At 49.7% G+C, this 19,576-nt stretch overlaps 1 protein-coding gene across 2 annotated transcripts in view; it reads right to left on the bottom strand.

Annotated features, from left to right (window-relative positions):
* The window catches only part of SORCS3 (sortilin related VPS10 domain containing receptor 3), a 592,870-nt gene extending 574,507 nt beyond the window's left edge, over positions 1-18,363 (bottom strand). Inside the window, exon 1 of one of the 2 annotated variants that reach the window (XM_027063020.2) lies at positions 17,013-18,363. In XM_027063020.2, coding sequence (XP_026918821.1) covers positions 17,013-17,639 — 627 coding nt within the window. In that variant the 5' untranslated portion in view covers positions 17,640-18,363. The remainder of the gene's footprint in view (positions 1-17,012) is intronic. The other variant, XM_027063019.2, reaches the window with a different exon arrangement.
* Positions 18,364-19,576: the final 1,213 nt, after the last annotated feature.

The raw sequence follows: 19,576 nt of genomic DNA, 5'->3' as shown, positions 1-19,576 counted from the left end.
GTTCTCTCCACCAAAAAAAGAAAAAGAAAGAAAAAAATATGGTAACTCTATGAGGTGATATGCTGGCTTGATTGTGGTAATCATTCCACAATGTATACATGTGTCAAAACATCACATTGTACACATTAAATATATGCAATTTGTATTCTTCAATTATACCTCAGTAAAGCTGGCGGGGGTGGGGGGGGGGGGAAGGAAATAAAATGCAAAGGCCTCAGGAAAGGGAACTGAAGCACTACAGGACTGATGTTAGAACATTTTCCCAGGGCAGGGAGAAGGAAGACAGTGGAGGGTGCTGGGCAGAGAGGAGGCAAAGAACCAGAAAGGGGAACTGAACACACTTCCCTGGTCCCTTTCTTTTCTTTACTTCACTTTGAAGCAAACACTAGCCCAGCCCCAGGCCTGAGAGTTGACACAGACTCTGGGGTGTTTCAGGTGTCCTTCTGTCTCAGAAAATTTCATCCTCTCGCCAATTGGTAAAGCCCTGCCTTATTTGCCATAAATTCACAAGAAGCAGTGGGTCCCACCCAGTTCACAAGGGATTCAGGGTGGACCTGTTAAAAGCAAGATAAACTCTCAGTTAAACACACACACACACACACACACACACACACACACACACACACACACACACACACACACACACCCCTGAAGCTCATTTCCCGGAAACCACACTGGTAACTTAAACCCAGAACAGGAGCCCCATAAGAACACAGAACTGAGCAGTATGGGTATGCAAGCACTTTTGCAGCCTCTTCAGAGTCACCTGCTGTTCTTCAAAGATGCTCATTCTCACCTCTTGTCATCCACACCCTTTTGGAGGGACATTTAAATAGGGGCTGGATCTGTGCTGAGATTAAAGAGAAAGGGAGGGCCATTGGTAATCTTGGCTCATCCCTCTGGACGTTGCAGGGCTTTCCTCCCCTGGACACCTTACGGGCCCCTCCTCCCCCACCCTGGAGAAGGGAAATGGTGGTGTTGGATGGTGCAACTTCCCTCTGTCTGCCCTTCACACACACCCTCCGAGTAGGAAAAATGGGTCTCAGGAGCAGACCTACTATGAGATAAACAAACCACGCTTGTCTTCACGACCACTTACCATCTACAAATCACTTTCCAGTACCCTTCACCGGTAGGGTGGGAACCTTGCCAAGCCTTTCAAGTTCACTAAATCCTCACAACAGCCGTGTAAAATAGGGATTATAATCCCAGTTTATGAAGGAGAGAGCTGGGTTTCAGAAAAGTAACCCGCCCAACGTGACAGAGCCAGTCAGAGGAGGAGTGAGGTCCACCTGACTGACCCAAGCACAACTATGCCGCCCAGAACATCCCCTCCCCTATGTCTCCCCTAAGTCACCGAATGTATTCATTCTGCCCAAGGCTCCCTTCTGGGAGAGAAAGCCTTAGACTGTATTGAGAACGTAATGGAAACGGAGGAGCCTCAGGGTGTTGCAGGAAGAGCACTGGACTAGGAGTCAGGGACATGGACAATGGTGTGGGTGCTGCCGCCATCTTGGTGAATTTGATCATGCCACAACCTCACCTGGCCACACTTTTCCACATCTGAAAAAGGACCTGGTTAGATCATTATTTGTTCTTTCCAGCTCCAAATACCGTCTCTCCATTATTGATACTTTAAGAGGATCTTGGAGAGGATAATGTTTAACCCAAAGGGATAACTCTTGAATTGTGAAGTTTCTAGCAAAAGTAAAAACAAAAATCAGGCAGAGAATACTTCCTGCTTCCCCTCAAAAAAATCACACCACGAGTACAAGCGACTTCGCCTATGATTTAATAGCAAAGGCATTCCCCTAAATATGTTTAGAAATGTATAGTTTATAACACCCTTTCAAATATATGATTGCATTCTGATTCCTGCAACCATGAAACAGATAAGGAAACTTGAGTCTCAGTTATGGACTGACTTGGGCCATTTCATAAAGCTGGTAGATGGTGGTATGAAGGCTGGTCTTCCAATGTCCATTTAATCACAACCAAAAGGATACTCCTTTGTGCATGGATCTGGAGTCCTACCACAGCATGAGCCCATCCACACACCTAAGCTTTCATCAGCATCATCATCATTACCATCATCATCCACAATGATCTTATCTGAGGACACAACAGACACTAAGCAGTGGTTGCCGAGAACAATTACTAAGGGACGCTAGTGTCATTTCAACACATACACCCAAATACCTGCCAACTCCACCTCCTGGAAAGATCAGTGCTGTGTGCTCGGAGACGTGCACACACATGGCCTCCCCACCATTTTCTCTCCTCATCTCAGCTCCTGAAGAGGCACACTGATGAGTCCTTTCTTCCCAAACACGCCCCTTTTCAGCATCCCTCAGGCTGGTACCGCAACAGTCTCTTGGCTGAGACAAGAGACCATCAAGGAACCACAGGTTTTCTCTCCTGCCCACCTGTGTTCAGTTACAGGGTGTGACAATGGTGTTTCACACCATATAATCAACCCTGCCCCTCCAACTCCATTTCTTAAAAAATTCGTAAGTGCACACGAAAGAGAAGAAAACACAAAACAGAACCAGAGGGGCAAAAGGCAATCTTGAAATGAATTTGACTGCAAAAGCTTATGTTCCTGCAGGCATAGTAGATATTAATAATTCAACAAAATATTACAGTAATTACTATACTTTGCAAAATCACAACAGTGCACTGCAGCGCAACTCCTACCAGTCTCCCTCCAACTGCAATTAATAAATAAAACACAATTCCCTATATTAAATTTGTTGTTTAAAAGCTAAATATTTTATCAGAACTAATAGATTTTAAATAATCAGTCAAGACCAGAAAAATCCCTGGCCCCGCATGTCTCCCCACTTGCAGTGAAATCCCATCTTCACAGCTAGAGCAGAAACGGACTTCAACTAATAAGAACGCACTGAGTGTTAGGGCTTGAAGGCCCCCCCCCCCACTGAGGGACCTAAGAACTGCTCGGCCCCAACACTCTGCTGCAATCTGAGCAGGCTGCTGGAAAGAGTGAGAAGGAAAAAAAAGGGGGAAGCTTAATTCTTTTGCACCATGAATTCTGACCTACCTCACTGGGTTCCGGGAAAAGCCATGAATTACAAAGAGAGGTGAGGGACAGGAAACCACCACAGACACGCCTAAGTACAGCCCTGAGCATGTATGAGGCTAATGACCTTGAAATACAGGTGAGCCTCCCTTTATACTCTAGTTATGTTCCCACAAATTTGTGACACCCAATCTATCAAGTTCTGTTGACTTTACCTGCTGTATCAGTTAACTTCTGCTGCAAAAATGCTGGGGAACAAACCACTCAAATCTCAACCACTTATTCTCACAAGAATCATTTATGCTCATAAATATATAAGGCAGCTGGAGGTTGGCTGACTCAACTGCGCTCAGCTGGGCAGGGCTGCTCTTGGCTGGGCCAGGCTGGTGTAGGCTAGGCTTGGCTGCACATGACCTGTCCTCTCTCCCAGGCCCAGCAAGTTGGCCGGGGCATGTTTCCTCATGCAGAGGCACAAGAAAGCAGGTGGATACCTGATGCCTCTTGCTAACTAAGCTTAGAACTGGCACTTCTTCTATTGACCAAAGTGTGTCACAAGGCCAAACCCAAAGTTAGGAGGTGGAGAAGAAATGCCCCACCCCCAGAGAAAGGGTACTACCAGGGCCCAGTACAAAAGGGGTTATAGAGAGGGGCGAGGAATTATATAGAGAAACCAACAATACAGTCAACTACACCTGCTAAGTACTTCTTCAGCTGGCTTCTCCTCACCCACCTCCACTGCCACCACCCAAGCCATCACTCTCTCTAGCTACAGCGACAGTCTGGTCTCCTTTCCCCCATCTAACCCATAGGGTGATCAGAGTGGTTTTGTTTAATGCACATTTAATTAAATGACTCTCCTACTTTAAACCCTCCCAATGGCTTACCCCTTTGCTCTTAAGATGGAGAATAAACTCCTCCCCCAGGATCCATAAGGCCCTACCCATCCCTGCCTGTCCAGCTTTATCTCTTGCCAGCCTCCAGCCCACAAACCCTCTTCTCTCTGTCCTTCTCTCTGTCCCTTTCAGATACTTTCTTCCCTCATGTCTCAGAAGCTATGTGCCCAGAACACTCTGCCCTCTCCTCTTCACCTAATTAACCCTGTGCATATTTGAGATCTCAGCTCATCTGCTTCTGCCTCTCTGCCCTCTCCAAGTTAAATGTGCCTAGTGTAATCTTTGATAATGTCATGAACCTCTCTTTCAGAGCACTGATCACCATTATATACTCAGAGCCCAGCAGGGCCTGGCATCTAGCAGGTACTCCAAAAATATTTGTTGAATATTGATGACGTTTTCAAAAGCTATCTTACATTTTTTAAAATGACAAATAGCTAAAACTACTCTTTTTTTGGCTGAGTTTTATATTAAAAGTATTCAGATAATAAGCATCTATGGCAAACTGCTCTGTAGAGTTTAATCCCTCACACCATGCTGCTGATTTTGTATAAATCTGGTTGTAATGCATCAGGTCTCCTAAAGGGTTGTGCATCAGTGACCTGAGCAAAGCCAAGGTGGCCCATCCTAGACACCTCCTTCCCTTACTCTCATTAGTCCTGAGTAGGAGAGGGATACATATAATCCCCAAATAGCAAAGATGCAAAACGAGCAAGTACGCTAAGTACTTCAAGACCCAAGGGAAATTTTTTTGACCCTAGACTTCCATGTCCAGATGAACCACAAGCCAATGCGAAAGGCAAATAAATTTTAGACATAAATTTATCATAATTTTAGACCATATAATTTATCATCCAAGCCAGGATTCCTTGAGAATTAAAAGCAATATATCAATATTTATGTCAGGACACAGAAATAATCCAGGACATTCTCATGCCCTCTCTACAAAAAAAACTGGAGGATAAACCACAGAAAAATGAAAATCATCCCAAAAAAGAGGAATGGAGCCACTCCCCATCCCCCAAAAAACCCAGAAGTACGAACCCAGGAGTAGAATACATAGAAATAGTAAGATAAGAACAGGAAGACAGACCTAGAAAGAAATCAGTACAAATAAGAATATCCAATAATACAGTTAAGAAGCTGGAGTATCTTGGCACAATGGTGAAGAAACAGACGTTTCTTCTCTCTGTGAGGATGATAAAACAATTAGAAACTCAAGAAAAAAAACCAAAGAGCAGTACAAGAAGGTTACAGCCCAAACTACTATGGCAGAATTCTGAGCAACTGTCACAGCATAAAATAATCTACCCAATCTTTACTTCTTATCATGTCACACAGATTTAGTCATGAGTACTGTCAACCATACTACTTTGTTGTAGATAATAAAAACAGGCGTAATATTCTGAACATTTTATTAGTTTCATTCACTGTGCTCTAGGTTACATCCAATGTATTTCCTAAGCACCTTCCGTTGTTCTCTGTTCCTAACATTTTCCTAATGTGTGTTTCCCACACACAAGACTATACACTTTGGGGGTGTCCAGTCTGCACCACTAGGCAGTATAGCAGATGCTCCCCAAATACTTCATATTATCTGAAAAGAATGAGGCCAGGCAATCAATACAGGTCAAGTCCTGGAACAAATGTTTTTTTAAACTCCCAAATTACACTCCCATCTGAGAATTTTATTATATCAGATGTGACTTGAAATAAATTGTACATCGTGCCTGGAATAAGAAGCATGAGGTTTTTAACACCATGGTATGTGTGCTAATGGAAGGGTTTCGTTTGTGCTGGGCGAAGGCTGTTGGACATGGTCTCAAATCTATTGTGGAAGGACCTCCAGCCACTTAAAGCATAAAAGGAGAGGTAAGGTAAACTAACACCATGAGTTCATACCACCCCTGTTCACATTGCTTTGAGAACCATTCTTTTTAAAATGCTTCCAGGTGCGTTATGTCCTTACTTAACTGTGACATAAAGGGAGCCAACGGGATTGTCCCCATTTCACACATAAGGAAATGACTGACCTAGTATCACATCTAGTTTATGCTGAGATGGGCCTGTATCAATTTATGCAGCTCATCCATTCTATAGATAAAGAAATTGAATCCAAGAATATTCAATAACTTAAGGAGCATCACACTAAGCAAAGAAATGAATGAAAAAATGAACAAATGAATGCACCTCTGCTTGGGGAAGACCAAATTTATGCATGCTTGAAAGAAGCGTTTTTCAGTATTTTTACCAGCATGTTAGACACTCTCCTTACTAATGTACCCATTAAAAAACAACAACTCTCATTCATAGACATATACTGAAGAGTTTTCATCCCCTTACACCTAAGAATGGTGGCCGGCTAAAAGCAGTTACTGTACGTGAGTCAGAAACCCAAATCCACAGATCTCAGCTCCCAGGCCAATATTCTTCCCATCCTATTATGATGCTTCTCACTGATGAGATCTTAGAAAGAAAGATACTAATGGGAAGCTAACTGCTCCCTGCCCAAATCCTGACAAAGTCTAAGAAAGAGAGGAATTGCACCCACTCCCAGGTAGGACATCATCTGCCAGCAGGTAGAGGTCAAAATTTTAGGGAGCCTCTGTTTTATGTATTATGAAGAACAACCACAGGTCCTAAGTGAGGTGGGGCTGCTTAGCCTTGAGAAATGACAGTGAACACTAATTTGGAGGTGTGTGTCCCCTTCTCAAATCCCCAGCACCATGTTCCTGCTACTCAGTATAAACCTGGAGTGGGATCCTTTCTTTTGGAAGGTGCCAACTCCAAGGAGGACCTCTCAGAAGTGGGGGCAGTGACTTCATCCCCCTCCCCACACCCAATATGGACCACAGGAGGCCCCAGAACAGGCTTTTAAAAGAGTAGGAGGGAAATTCCTGGCTTGGTGTGATGGTCAATTTTATGTGTCAATTTGACTGGGCCACAGGGTACCCAGATATTTGGTCAAACATTACTCTGTGTATGTCTGCGAGGATGTTTCTGGATGAGATTAATATTTGAATCAGTGGACTGAGTAAAGCACATTGTCCTCCCAGTGTGAATGCCCTCATCCAAGCCAGGAAGGGCGGATTAGAACAAAAAGGCTGAGTGAGAAATAATTCTTTCTCTTTGCCTGACTATCTTCAAGCTGGGACACTGGTCTTCTCTTGCCCTCAGACTCAGACTGGAAATACAGCTGGGTCTCCAGCTTCACAACTACAGATTTAAGACTTCTCAGCCCCATTTATAGTGTCTGTCTATTCCTCATAATAACTTCCTTTAGATACACATACATATACACATAGACACACATACATATGTACATATACATACACATATGTAGATATAGACATACATGCACGGACATTCACATGCACATACACACATACATATATATATGTATGTACATATGTATATGTATGCATATATATGTAGGTAGGTATGTATACATATACATATACATATATGTATGTACATATATACACACAAAGAGATTTACAATAAGGGGTGTGTGTATGCACACACACATACTGGATATATATCGGATGTATATATCCTATTGCTTCTCTTTCTCTAGAGAGCCCAGACTAACACACTAAGTCAGGCCAGCATGCAGAGAAACAACAAGTGCCAAGGGGATATGGGCAGAGAACCAACAGATCTGCCTAAATGGACAGATACTCAACCTACCCCATTTCCTGCCTAGGCGAATAATACATTCTTAACCAACATGATAGCCTTCAATGCTAGACCCTTTATACTATAGCATACTTTAGACCCACGCCGTCTCTAAGATTACCAACAACCTGTAGGTTCACTATTATCCCACTTTTACAGCCAGTGAAACTGAGGCTCAGACGTCCGTTCAAAGTCGCTGCTGCTTGGGCATCTTCTCATAACCCAAGAGACATTTCAGAGTTTTGAGAAACCTTCCAGTCAAAACTTCACTTTCAAGTATGAGTAACACTGACAGCAGCACAGTGATATGAGCAACTCTTTTGCCTCTAAAAATAGCTTCCTCTACCTACCACCACCCTGGAAAACAAATTTCTCTGCATCTCCAGTTTTATGGTCTCGAAACTCTTATTGTAGCAAGTTCCTCCACTACATGTAATCACATTCAGATATGGCAGCTTGAGCTACTTTTCTAGCCCTGAAAAAAAATGTTCAATTCAGTAATTGTTCCCCATCTCCCACTGAGAACAGATTTTAAGAAGAAAAAGTTCATTTCTGATGCAGCAGTGTAATCTTTAACCTGACTCTAACCATCTGGAAGAGAAACTGCATACCTCACCATAGATGCCAAAAAGACTTGGAAAGCCCTGAATCAGGCATGTGGGATCTCAGCACCAGTGAGAGGGAACAGAGATGTTCAGGGGTGAGCCTAGGCCCAGGGGCAACAAGAAGAGGCCTTCCCTCAGCCCCAAGACACTCATTCTTTACCCAGGCAGTTCTAAGTATTTAAGAAAGTGTTTATTACATTCAACTCAGTAAGCTTCTACTGACCATGCACAATGCACAGGAAGTGAAGGGACACAAAGGCAGAAAATGCAAAAGAGATAGGGCAACCAAGCCTAAGTATCACTTCCTGCTGATTTTTACTTCTAGAGTCTTAGCTGGGTCATTAATGGGTTGAATGGACTGCAGAACGGATGTAATGTATTTGAACAAAACACCCATTTCCTTTTTCTGCAGGAAGAGGCTGATCAACCTCCCTGCCCCCCACTCCCCCAGGACTGAAGTGCCCTGTTGCCAATCAATATCCATCTAGGGGTCACCAAACATCCCCACACACAATTCACCTGCAGGGTGCTGTTTCTCCTCTTCTCTCCTTTGGAACGATTCCTTGTGCAGCATTTTTTTTCATTATTTCATCCTATTTATTTTCACTTCTTTCCCAGGGCAACACTCCCTCTAGTGTCTGTGTAGGGATCTCAGGTTCCACTCTTGGTGCAGAGGGTGCAAGCAAAAAGGGAATACAAGCCTGTATCTTGATGAGGATAAATCACTACAAAATTAATAGTGGGTTTGGCCAGGGTGATAATTCTTGGAAAGAGGCTGCGGATATTCTGCAGATAGTTCTAGTCATGGATATTCCCATTTTACACTAAGCACGAAGCAGAGAGAGCTGGGAGATCAAGAGGAGAAGCACAGCTGGAACCTCAATGTCCATCCCATGGCTTCCATGTAGAAAAGTCTTCAGCATTACATTACAGGTTCCACTTGCCGCCCAGCCCCAGCAGCCCACTGTTCTCCTACTTCCCTGAATGACACATTCCAATAACTCACTTCCTTCAAGAAGTCTTCCGAGATTAGCTGTGAAGCATAATTATGGGTGCCCAAGCCAAGAGAAGCTATTCTCTACCTTGCTGGATGCCTTCCTTAAGGCTTCAATGGAATCCCCCCCCAAAAAATGTGCCACATAAAAGCTGTTAATTAGTGTAATCTTTAACCTGGTTCTAACTATCTGATTCTAACCACTTCTATTACAAATTCTGAGTAGGAATTTCAAGGTCCCCAGTCATTCCCTCCTGTCTTTTTCACTATCTCAGCACAACACAGAAGAGAGATATCGCAAAGGCTCATCTGGCCAAGGATAGGAGGTGCCTGGCAGGAGCATCTCCCTGAGGGTTCTGGCCAAAGCTTTTGCCATTAGCTCATTGGAAAACTTGGAGCAAGTACGTCCTTCCTCTGCTTCAATGTTTCCATCTGAAAGCAAAGGGAAAGCCCTTTCCAATATAAAAATAACAACTAAAGCAACTAAGGTATCCGCAGGGCTTGCCACAGGTCCAGCACTTCTTTTAAGCACTTTGCCACGTACGTTATCTCATTAATCCCTACAGCAGCCCAGTGTGAACGGTACTATTTTCACCACTCTCTTCTAATAAATGTACAAATAGCAAAGAAAGTATAACAACTTGTCCAAGGTCACAAGGCTATTAAGGACAGAGGCACGATTTAAAGCCAGGCACCCGGTTCCAGAACCCATGCTCCTAACTATTTACTATACGGCTGTCCCCAATAATCTCTGAAGAAGACTATGTTCAGGATAGATACACTCCACAAGCATGAATTCACACCCAGACCAAACAATCCCACAATCCACACCCTAACAGGATCCTTGATTTCCCTATATGGCTCTATTTCCAGTTTTTCCCCTAAACTAGGTCCTGGTGTGTGCCAAGTGACAGGCCCCTACTTAGCAGCGGGCAGTTTTACTGGCCAACCGTCCTGTATGGCTGGCCCCACTGTGCTCCAGGGCCCTCTCATCTCAACCCACTAGGGATGCTTTCCTCCGCTCCCCAGCAAGGAGTTAATAGCAGAAAGCTGTCTGTGCAATCCTGAAGTTCTTAGACTCCATTACTTTTTCCAAATTTACTACAACACATTTATTAGCGTACTATAAAGAAAAGCATTTCCATAAATAATTAAACCCAAACTACACTGATCAAAATAAATGAGCAAAATGTTCCTGGTGATGCAAGCAGGCCTGATTCACTAACTCAAATAATGAGGTGACTCACAAGAGGCCCCCATTAACAACGGTTAGTAAGACACAGATTGTCCAACATTGAGGAGGTTGGTATTTATCGTCTGCAGATACCTCACTGGGTGGGCAGGGTGGATGTAGAACACAGCCATGGAACCAGAGGAGGAACCAGAGGAGCCTCTTTGGTTAGCCTCGTGTATATTCATCCTAGGCCTCAGTCTGTCCTACCTATAAAATGGGCAGCATCCTACCTCCCCTGAGTGAAAATGCATAATCCTCTTGGACACAAAATGGTCTGTAAACCCGAGGAGAAACCTGGGAATGAGTAGGGGACGGCTACACAGAGAAAAGGAACAGGAGAGAGTCCAGATCATAGGATGCCACGTTTCTGTCTGAGCCTCACATCCCTCATCTCTATGCTGAGCGATACGATGAAAACAGTTGCCACGTGCCCTTCCTGCCTTGACATCCTATGAGTCTCAATGCCGTAGTATCTCTCACAGTGACCCTCTCTCCCCTGAGCTCGCAGCCCGAAACAACTGCTTAACGATTAACCACGTATCATCCCCATGGCTTCTATCTTGCTGTCATGTGTTATTTAACTTTACAGAACAGCAGTCTCATATCCAAAGCATGTTGGAAGGACCTTGAGGCAAATGCCGTCTTATCTTTATTTGGCTCTCCCTCCATCTCACCCCTACCAATCCCACGGTGCCCAGAACACTGCCACACACACAGGAAACACACAGCAAGCAGTCGACTACCTTCCGTGGGTCCATCTGATCTCTGAAGTCCAAAAGGAAGAAACCAGGTTGTTGCCTAGCTCCTATCTCCATCTTCTTACTAAGTGGGGTAGAGATGCCTCCAAATCTGGTGTCAAAAGTCACATGTGAAGTAATAAAGCAGCTATATTAACTCAGTGCTATTAAGAGTGTCAGCCCGTCCTCCCCACACAGCTAAGGTGCCTTCCAGCTCTGGGTGTAAGTTCAGTAAGTATGTACTGAGCTGTGTGACAAGCACTGTATGCCACACAACACAAGAAGAAAAACAACACTCACGCTGAGGGGTGGGGGAGGTGCTGTTGTAATTATTTCCTCCTTCATCTCTTACCTTGAAAACACTTACAAAACCATACAAGATTAAAATAAATGAGTACTAAACCCGTGATCAAATGTGTGATGCAGTCTTTGACATTCTATAAACAATTAGGAAAAAGGGAAACAAATGTTTTCAAGGAAAGTCGCTGCATTTGAATCTTGAGCAGAGCTGTAAATAACAGGTGCATTTCAACAGAGGAAGAAGGGTACCATAAGTGGAGAAGACCTCAAGAGCAAAGGCTCAGAGTCGAGAAGGGGCTTGGGGCAATGAAGGGGCTCCCTTGGCTAGAGTGAAGGAATCCATCAGGGAACAGAGAAGTGGAAAAGTAGAGCCAGGACATACGCAGTGAAGGGCCCCAAATGCCAGGTTAAAGGGCTCTGGATCTGAATGCAAGCAGGTGAAGGCATTTGAGCCAGAATGTAGACATACTGGATGAAATACCCCTGGTTACCATCACTGTCAAGTTTGAAAAACCTGGGAAAGAAATCACTGATATCCCAAAGGACAAGGACTTCTAATTCCTTCATACCTTCTGCTCAATAAGACTTGAGGCTGAGTCCCTCCTGCATGTGGGACGGAGCTCTCCCATCTCCACTCACTGCCAGCAAAACCAGAGCACCATCCAGACCCTTCTCTCGGTCACTCCCCATACCTGGGGGTAAGGATGGTTTCCAACTTCCATCCATCCCCCAGTGTCCATTCCACTTACCCAAGGTGGCCCGCTGACACTACACTCTCTCTTCTCTGCCTGCAACTTCATTAGATCGCTTTCCTCCCAAACTCTCTGAAAAATCATCCTTCGACATTTTCCCTCATAAGAAAAGTGTCTCAAGCCTGCCAAGAGGCCAGAGAAAGCAGGAAATCAACAGGTGAGTCAAGCCAGCAGGCCTCAGGTGCACCTAGCCGTGGATAAACCCGGCCTTCAGAGGTATCTTCCTATCTCAGCCTGTCTGGGGTTGTCGCACCCCCTCTGCTCCTTATGGGACGAATCGGAGCCCACATACCACCCAGTTCCAAAATTCCCCAGTGACAATAATAGATTTACGCAGGCCAAGGAAAAAGCCGTTCTCCCTTCTGCCCTGAGCCTTCTTGCCACTGGAGCTACAACCCTCCACTACCCCCCCACCCCCACGGCTGCTTCTCTTAAATCCAACACAATTGGAGAAGCCACTTCCCAGCACTTCTTTGCCAGCTACAAAGCAAGTTCCAACCACTGCATTTCTGCAATCATTAAATCAGGCCTCCCAATTAAGGAGTTTGCAAATTCTGCTCACCTTGGAAATCACTGCAGGATCTGAAAAGCAAATCACACCCTGTAACCCAGCCATCAGAGGAAACGCAGAGCAGACAAATAGAGACAAACAGCCTGTGTCCAGCCCCCTCCTCTCTCCACCCCACCCCCCAACCCCAGGCGGACAATGACCAGGAGCAATTAGGGCTGTGATGTCCCGCAGCACTTCCCAGCTGCAGCTCAAAGGAGAGGCTCCCCTTGTAATATTAATTAAAAACAGATTCTTTTTGGCAACCCCCTGAGGAACAGCTTCTGTGGCAGGCTTCTTTATTAAGCCTCTGAGAAGGCAAAATGCATTAAGATATTGTGACACAAGGTTCGTGAGCAGGGACGATGAAGGCAAGACAATCCAGCCAAAAGCTATTTGAAAAATCTGTTTGAGAGCCACAATTAGCTGCTCCAGTGAGTGAAATACAATTAATCTGATCAAAGCTGTCACTATTTTGCACATTAGGAGTAAATATTTTAGAACACAGTCCAGCTGAATTAGTTAAAGGTATGAAATCCCGCCTGGAAAACATCTGTGTGTTCCACCTCCTCGTGGGCTCAGGGATGGGTTATCTGGAGGCACCTGGAGTTACCAGCATCCCCTGCTTCTCGACACCCCTGCTTCTGCACCAATGTGCAGTGTTGGGCACATTAACTGAAAACTATCTGACAAGTCATTTCAACCAGACACGCTGCAGGGGCAGCAGGCTGCAAGTCGCTGCCACTGCCAGTGAGCTGCTGGAAAGGAATGGGGGTCATCCAAGGGAGAATGCAAGGTTCCCACCTTGGCAACACGCACGGGGGATCCCCATGCGGGGTTACTCCAAAGAGGAGGGGGCACAGAGAAGTGGACTGTCGCCTTTACAACCTTCCAGTCTCCAGAGCCTTTTGCCAATCCAATGAGCAAGCAGGAGGCACCTTCCTGCATTTGAAGGAGAAGGGCAGAATGATGTGTTTTTCTGTTTCCCTGCAAGCTGTGGGGAGGGAGCTCCCTCCGGGTGTTTGTGACACACTGTCTTAGCCATTAATCACCAGGAATCCAGCTGGAGACTGCCGGAGATAGGGTGGCAAATGTCCCTCCAGTGTGGAGGCTCCAAGTCCAAGTCCACTCACCTCTCGCTAGGAACACCTGGCAGGGTAGTAAGGGTCAGAGGGAGACCCAGACTCCAGCCCTTCTTGACACCTTCTAGCTTAAGCCTGCTGGGCACTTCCTCCTTTGTCCCCCAAGCCAACTGAGCACAGTCCTTGAACCAAAGTGGACACATGACCCAAGCCCTGGACAGGGATCTCCTCTGCCCCCGAGTCCCTGGGCACACCTGGACAAATGGAGTGGAGCATGTCCAGTTATGCCTGCCTGACATCCTGCCAAGTGTCAGACTGGAGTTTGATCTCAGTTACATGGGGTGACAGAAAACCTTCCCCAAAAGGGAATTCATATCAAGTAATGAGGTCCACCAAAGGCACTTGCAAGGAGAGCAGAAACCCCAGTTCACACTTAAACTGCTGGTCTTCCCAGAAAAGAAGTGTTTAATACTTCGGGTATCAGAGGCAAGATGGAACTCTCTTTTCACGTCAAAAGAGCCTGGTGCTAGGATATCTCCCTCCACTTTGAAACCAATGATGAGGGAAGCTTCCAGAAACTTCCATCATCCCACTCATCCCTCACCCTGGCTTTTATGTAGAGCATCTTCTTTTATTGCCTTCAGGAATGGGGGGGGGGGGTAGTTGAAGAAACCAGCCTGATAATGTTGCAGAAGCTAGTTTCCCAGTTTCTCTTAGAGGGCTTGTTTCCTTAGAGTCTCTCAAAGAGAGGGCCATGTTAACATACTTCCCCTCTCCCTCAGAGCAGCACAGATCTGATACTCAGTGAAGCCTTTCTCACTAATACTGCCTACACAGCATGGTCAGAATAGGCAGGTCCAGCCCAGGAGCTAAAGAGGCAGTCCCCCTCTCCACTAGAAAGAAAGGACAGGATGGGGTCCCTGCACCCACGTGTGTTGCCTCATCCTTTCTTGGACAGTTAAGACTGGCCAAGAACACAACCAACAAGCATCCCGTGGGCTCTTTGTGGACTGCCTGAATCTCACTGCTGTCACTAAGGGCTCCAAGGCCAACTGGTCCATTCCCCAGGTGCTTCTGCCCCTCCTTCAACTATGAGCCATTTGCCCAGGGGGCACAGGGCTAGACTTGCCCCCTCACTTCCTCTGCTGCACAACGGCATTGAAGACAGGCAGATGTAACTACCATTTGCAAAAAAGTGGTCGCTCTCAAATTCCATCTTCAGGGGACAAGTCAACACACACAAAAAAACGCTCCTTCAAGTAAAAGCAGAGACATAAGAAACGCTTTAGGCATTGTGAATTTATACCGTCCAAATGTGGCAGTAATATAGTCATAGATAATGTGAGGACAGCACCTCCTCCTTCTCCCAGAGATACATTTACTTCCACACATCCTGTTCATCCTCCTCACTGAGTGTGAACATGAACGAACACACACACACACACACACACACACACTTCCTCATTATCAAACTAAAATGAAGTTGAGAGTCACACTCCCTGCTGTCAGAGAATTACCTCTCTCTCCCCATCTCCCCCTCTCCCTCTGGAGATTTCCAAGTCTTCAATCACCCAGCCCTGACAAGGCCTGCTGTGCCCACCCCCTATGCCCAGAGTTGCACACTCCGAAGCTACGGGGGTCTTCACCGGAGGCAGATTAAGCCAGACACCGCGCCGCTGGGGAGTCGGACCGCTCAAATCCTTCCAACCCAGCATCCGTACCCAGGCTGGGCTGCGCGTGTCATGGAGAACCAGGAAACCTGTTTTGGGCAGCGTGGACATGCTGCACTCTGCGGACTCCCCGCTTTCCTGTTCCTTCTCACCCCTGTGACACCCTAGAGCCCCTTTAAAATAAGACGAAAATTTCCCAGGAAATCTTGAATGCCAGCCGTAAAGAGAGGCATGAAGGGGAGGGGAGGAGCTTTCCCATCAAATGAGTTCCCCAAAGCTGCCTATACAGACATTCATCACCCTCCAGACTCTGCCCAACGCCGGGTTCTGATTTTATCCGGAGAGCCAGAGAAGCGGAAAGGATTTTTCCCAAACTGGCTGAAAGTGGGGGCCGTGGACAGGAGGGGAGGGGGGGTAGATCGCGGGAAGCCGCCCCCCATCCACCGGAGAGCGCGTCCCCCTCCATTTCCTGGCTTGGCCGCAAGGCGCTGGGCCCGGGCGGGCGGCGGGGATCGGGAGCCCCTCCGAGCGCGCTCTGTGGGCTGCAGCAGCTGCCCGGGGCCGCTCGAGCTCCAAGCCCGACGCAGGGCGGTCAGCGCCCCGGCCGCTGGAGTGGAAACTCAAGGGCGCCACCTGTCGGTGCCGCTGCTCTCAGGGGAACCTGGCAGCGGGGAGAAAGAGGTGCGCTGAAAGCACTGGGTCCCAACTCCACTCCGGGGGCCGATTGTGATGCGGGACGCAGCAGCCGAGGCGAGTGTTTTGCTCAGAGACTTAGGTGTGCCTGTGCATGCGTAAGGGTGAGGGGTGCGGAAAGGGTGTTGAATTTCACTGCACGCTTTAAACTTTTTTACTGCCTCTCCTATAGCTTTCCAGGCAGCTGCCTGGGTTTTGGAGGGGGACTCTGTGACGTGAAGGCCGGGGCTTGGGTGGACTCGGCGCAGCCCCCTCGCCGGGGCTGGGAGAAAGTGCGCCTGGAACGGAGAGCAGCGGCCCCAAGACCGGCAGGGGTCTGGGAGGGAGTCTGAGTGGCCTCCAGCTCCCGGGTTCCTTTTCGCGTGACTGGAGAGGGGAGGCTCGGCAGTTGCAGGAATCCGTCAGTCTGCCCAGCGGGTCCTTCGCCAATTCAGACCGCGTCCTCACGAATTCAAGCGCCCGACGGGAAAACAGACTCTCCAAGCCGTTTACCAGGGAAAGGGACCACAGATCCATCCCCTGCTCATCTTTAAGACACTTCTTTCCCCCCTCTCTTCCCTCCGGGCTGCCCCAAATCTAGGGTCTCCAGCAAACAAACGTACACACCATCTTACAACAAACTCCGCTAACCTGTTGGGGGCGTGGGGGAAGCCGAATGAACCTGTTCTCTCTACAAGCCAGGGCGCCCCCGCCTCTGCCTCGACCCTCCAGCAACTATCTGTCCCTCGTTCCCGCCCCCCCCCCTTCTGCCCTGCTGTCAGGAGACAGCGGTCCGGCGGGTACTCACGCTGCTGTTGTGTCCGGACCAGTGCACCATGGCTTGATTGTGGGCCGAGTCCCCGGTCAGCGCAAACGAGGTGCTGGGCAGCCGGAGCTCCTCGGCCGCCGCCCCCCCGGCCCGCGGCGCCTTCACCTCCTCCCGGAGACCCTTGGCCGGAGGGCGGCTTCCTTTGGCACCATCGGACAAGGCAGAGGCCCGGGCGTCCCCGCGTTCCAGGGCACTGGGGGGCTGCGCCCGGCGACTCCTCCTCGCGCCGGCAGGCTTGCCCGGAGCCGGGGTGCCTTGTCCCCACCGCGCGCCTGCAGGCGACGGTCCCCCGCCTTCTCCCTGCTTCTTTCCGCCGCTGCCGCCGCCTGGCTGGGACAGCGGCTCCGGGCCGGGCCGGCGCCCCAGTGCGGCGCCTCTCCGCGCCGTCGCCAGCTCCTCTGGCCACTGGCTTGCCACTGCCCGCGGGAAGAGAGGAAGCAGCGCCGGCGGCCGCGACGCAGGGGCCTCGGGGCGCCCGGGACCGCCCGTCGCGCCCCAAGTGATCTCGGCACCGGCCAGGACCCACGTCGACAGGAGCAGGAGCCCCGTCCGGGCGAGAGGCGCCCCGGGCCAGCCTGCGGGGCGCTCGGTGCGCGCTGCCTCCATCCCGCTGCGGCTGCCGCGGCTCGGGCTGCCGAGAGTGTGGCGCCCGCCGAGGTGCGGGTCCGGCGCGGGGGGTGTGCGCGCGCCGGCGAGCCAGCGAGCGAGTGTGTATCGGGGGGAGTGGGGAGGGGGCGGCCGGGAAGGAGGTGGCTCGGGCTGGCGCGCCTCGCGGGTCCTCTCCACTCTTCCCTCCTCGCTCTCGACCGCTCGCTCTCTCGAAAGGGCGAGTCCAAAACCAAAGAAAAATTAATATATGCCCCCTCCGTGCTTTTTCCCCCTTAAAATAGGATCCCTCACAATCTTCCTCACCGAGCTCCTCCAGAAATTTTGTTAAAAGGGGTGTTCAAAGGTAATGAGAAAAATCCTCTTTTAAAATATGCAAATCAAGCCGGATCCAGGAGGAGGGGCTGGCGACGGACCCCAATCCAGAGTCTCTCCGAAACCCAGCCTCCAACCTGCTCCCGCCGAAGAGTTCGGAGTCGCTTCTGGCCGCCTTTAGGGGGTTACTCTTCGGGCCTGTTGTGGGGGGCGGGAGGTGGCGTGCAGGGAGGATGTGGGGGGGGGTCTCGAGGGAGGGGGAGGAGGAGGAAGAGGAGGAGGAGTAAAGTGTTTTCAGCGCCAACTGTTCAGGTTCGGAAGCCAAGGGGCAGACCGGAGCCTTCGCATGCGGAGGCGGCGCGAGGAAGCAGAGCGCGGGATGGACCCGGGACTCCGCTCGCGGCTCCTGGGCCCGCCCCTCTCACCGCCCCCCGCCCCTCTCGGCCAGTGCCTCCGCCCGGTGCGGGGGCACGGGGACTGCGTGCGTGCGCGTGCGTGCGCGCAGGCGGGAGAGGGTGAGGCGAGGGGTGCGCCGGGGGCTGGCGGGCTAGCGGGCGGGCGCCGCCGGGTGGGGGCACCTGGCGGAGCCCAGGGCTGGCTCGGTGTGCGGGGGCGCGCGCCTCCGTGCGTGCGCGTTTGCACGCATTTGTGTGCGTGTCAGTGTGAGCCGTGGGGTGTGGGGCGGGGAGGGGTCCGCTCGGACCGTGGGCGCTCTCGGATCACGCGCGGGCTATGTTTGCATTTCCTGAGCCTGCGAGTCTTCAGAAAGGCAATATTGAGAGCGAGGCAGGCCGCCCTGGACAACCCCCTCCTCCTGGCGCCCCGCTCACCCATGCTCCCCCACAGCCGGCGGACGGAACCTGGTGATTCATTAAGCCTCCTGGAAGGCGAGGGGAGAGATCCAGGAGGAGCCGGCGGCGGGGTCAGGTGTTTGCCGGCTCTCCCCCCTCCACGGTTCTCTTTCTCGGGACCCCTGGTCGGAGCTGAGGAAAGACAGTGGAGACCGTTCGCTCCCACGGGGGGATCCAGCCCCCGTCTTCTAGCCTGGGATTGAGGTCGCTCACTCTTCCTAGATTCGTTTCTGAACCGGCTCAGTTGTTCCTTCGAAGTGTAGGCTGCCAGTGAGAGGGCCCTCGGCCCAGCCCAGCGCCGGCCTACCAGGCCCCCCTGGACCCTGCTGCAGAAGCGCAGCCTGAGCGCGTGGGACGCAGTCCGGGCTAGGGCCCTTGGAGCCCCCTAGGAAAAGGGAGACTTCGGAGAGAGGGAAGCTAAACTTGAACGAGGAGGAGATGTGGTTTACAGGCCCTGGCACGTAGTGCAGCCCACCGCCTCCGCGAAGCCCCCGGTGATTTCTAGGGGTTGGAAAGGCGAGCAGCGCAGAGTTGGAGGAGGGGTTGTTAAGAAAGGAATACGATGAAGGGAGGGGGCTTGGAGAGCGTGGCCGCCTCCAGGCCCTTCCCCTCCTCCTCGGGATTAGAGGAAGGGTTCCTTTGTGGGTGATGTTTAAAGCATAGCCAGAGGGAGGGAAACGCCGGAAGAGGGAAGAGGAGAAATGTGGAGAGAAGGGACAAGAAGGGAACGGAGGGGAAGAGAGAAAGGGGAAAGGGAGAAGAGAGGAGAAA

Source organism: Acinonyx jubatus, chromosome D2, assembly GCF_027475565.1.
Source record: "Acinonyx jubatus isolate Ajub_Pintada_27869175 chromosome D2, VMU_Ajub_asm_v1.0, whole genome shotgun sequence".
Lineage (NCBI taxonomy): Eukaryota > Metazoa > Chordata > Mammalia > Carnivora > Felidae > Acinonyx > Acinonyx jubatus.
Note: the sequence above shows the minus strand (reverse complement) of the source record. Positions and strands in the feature narration are given on the sequence as shown.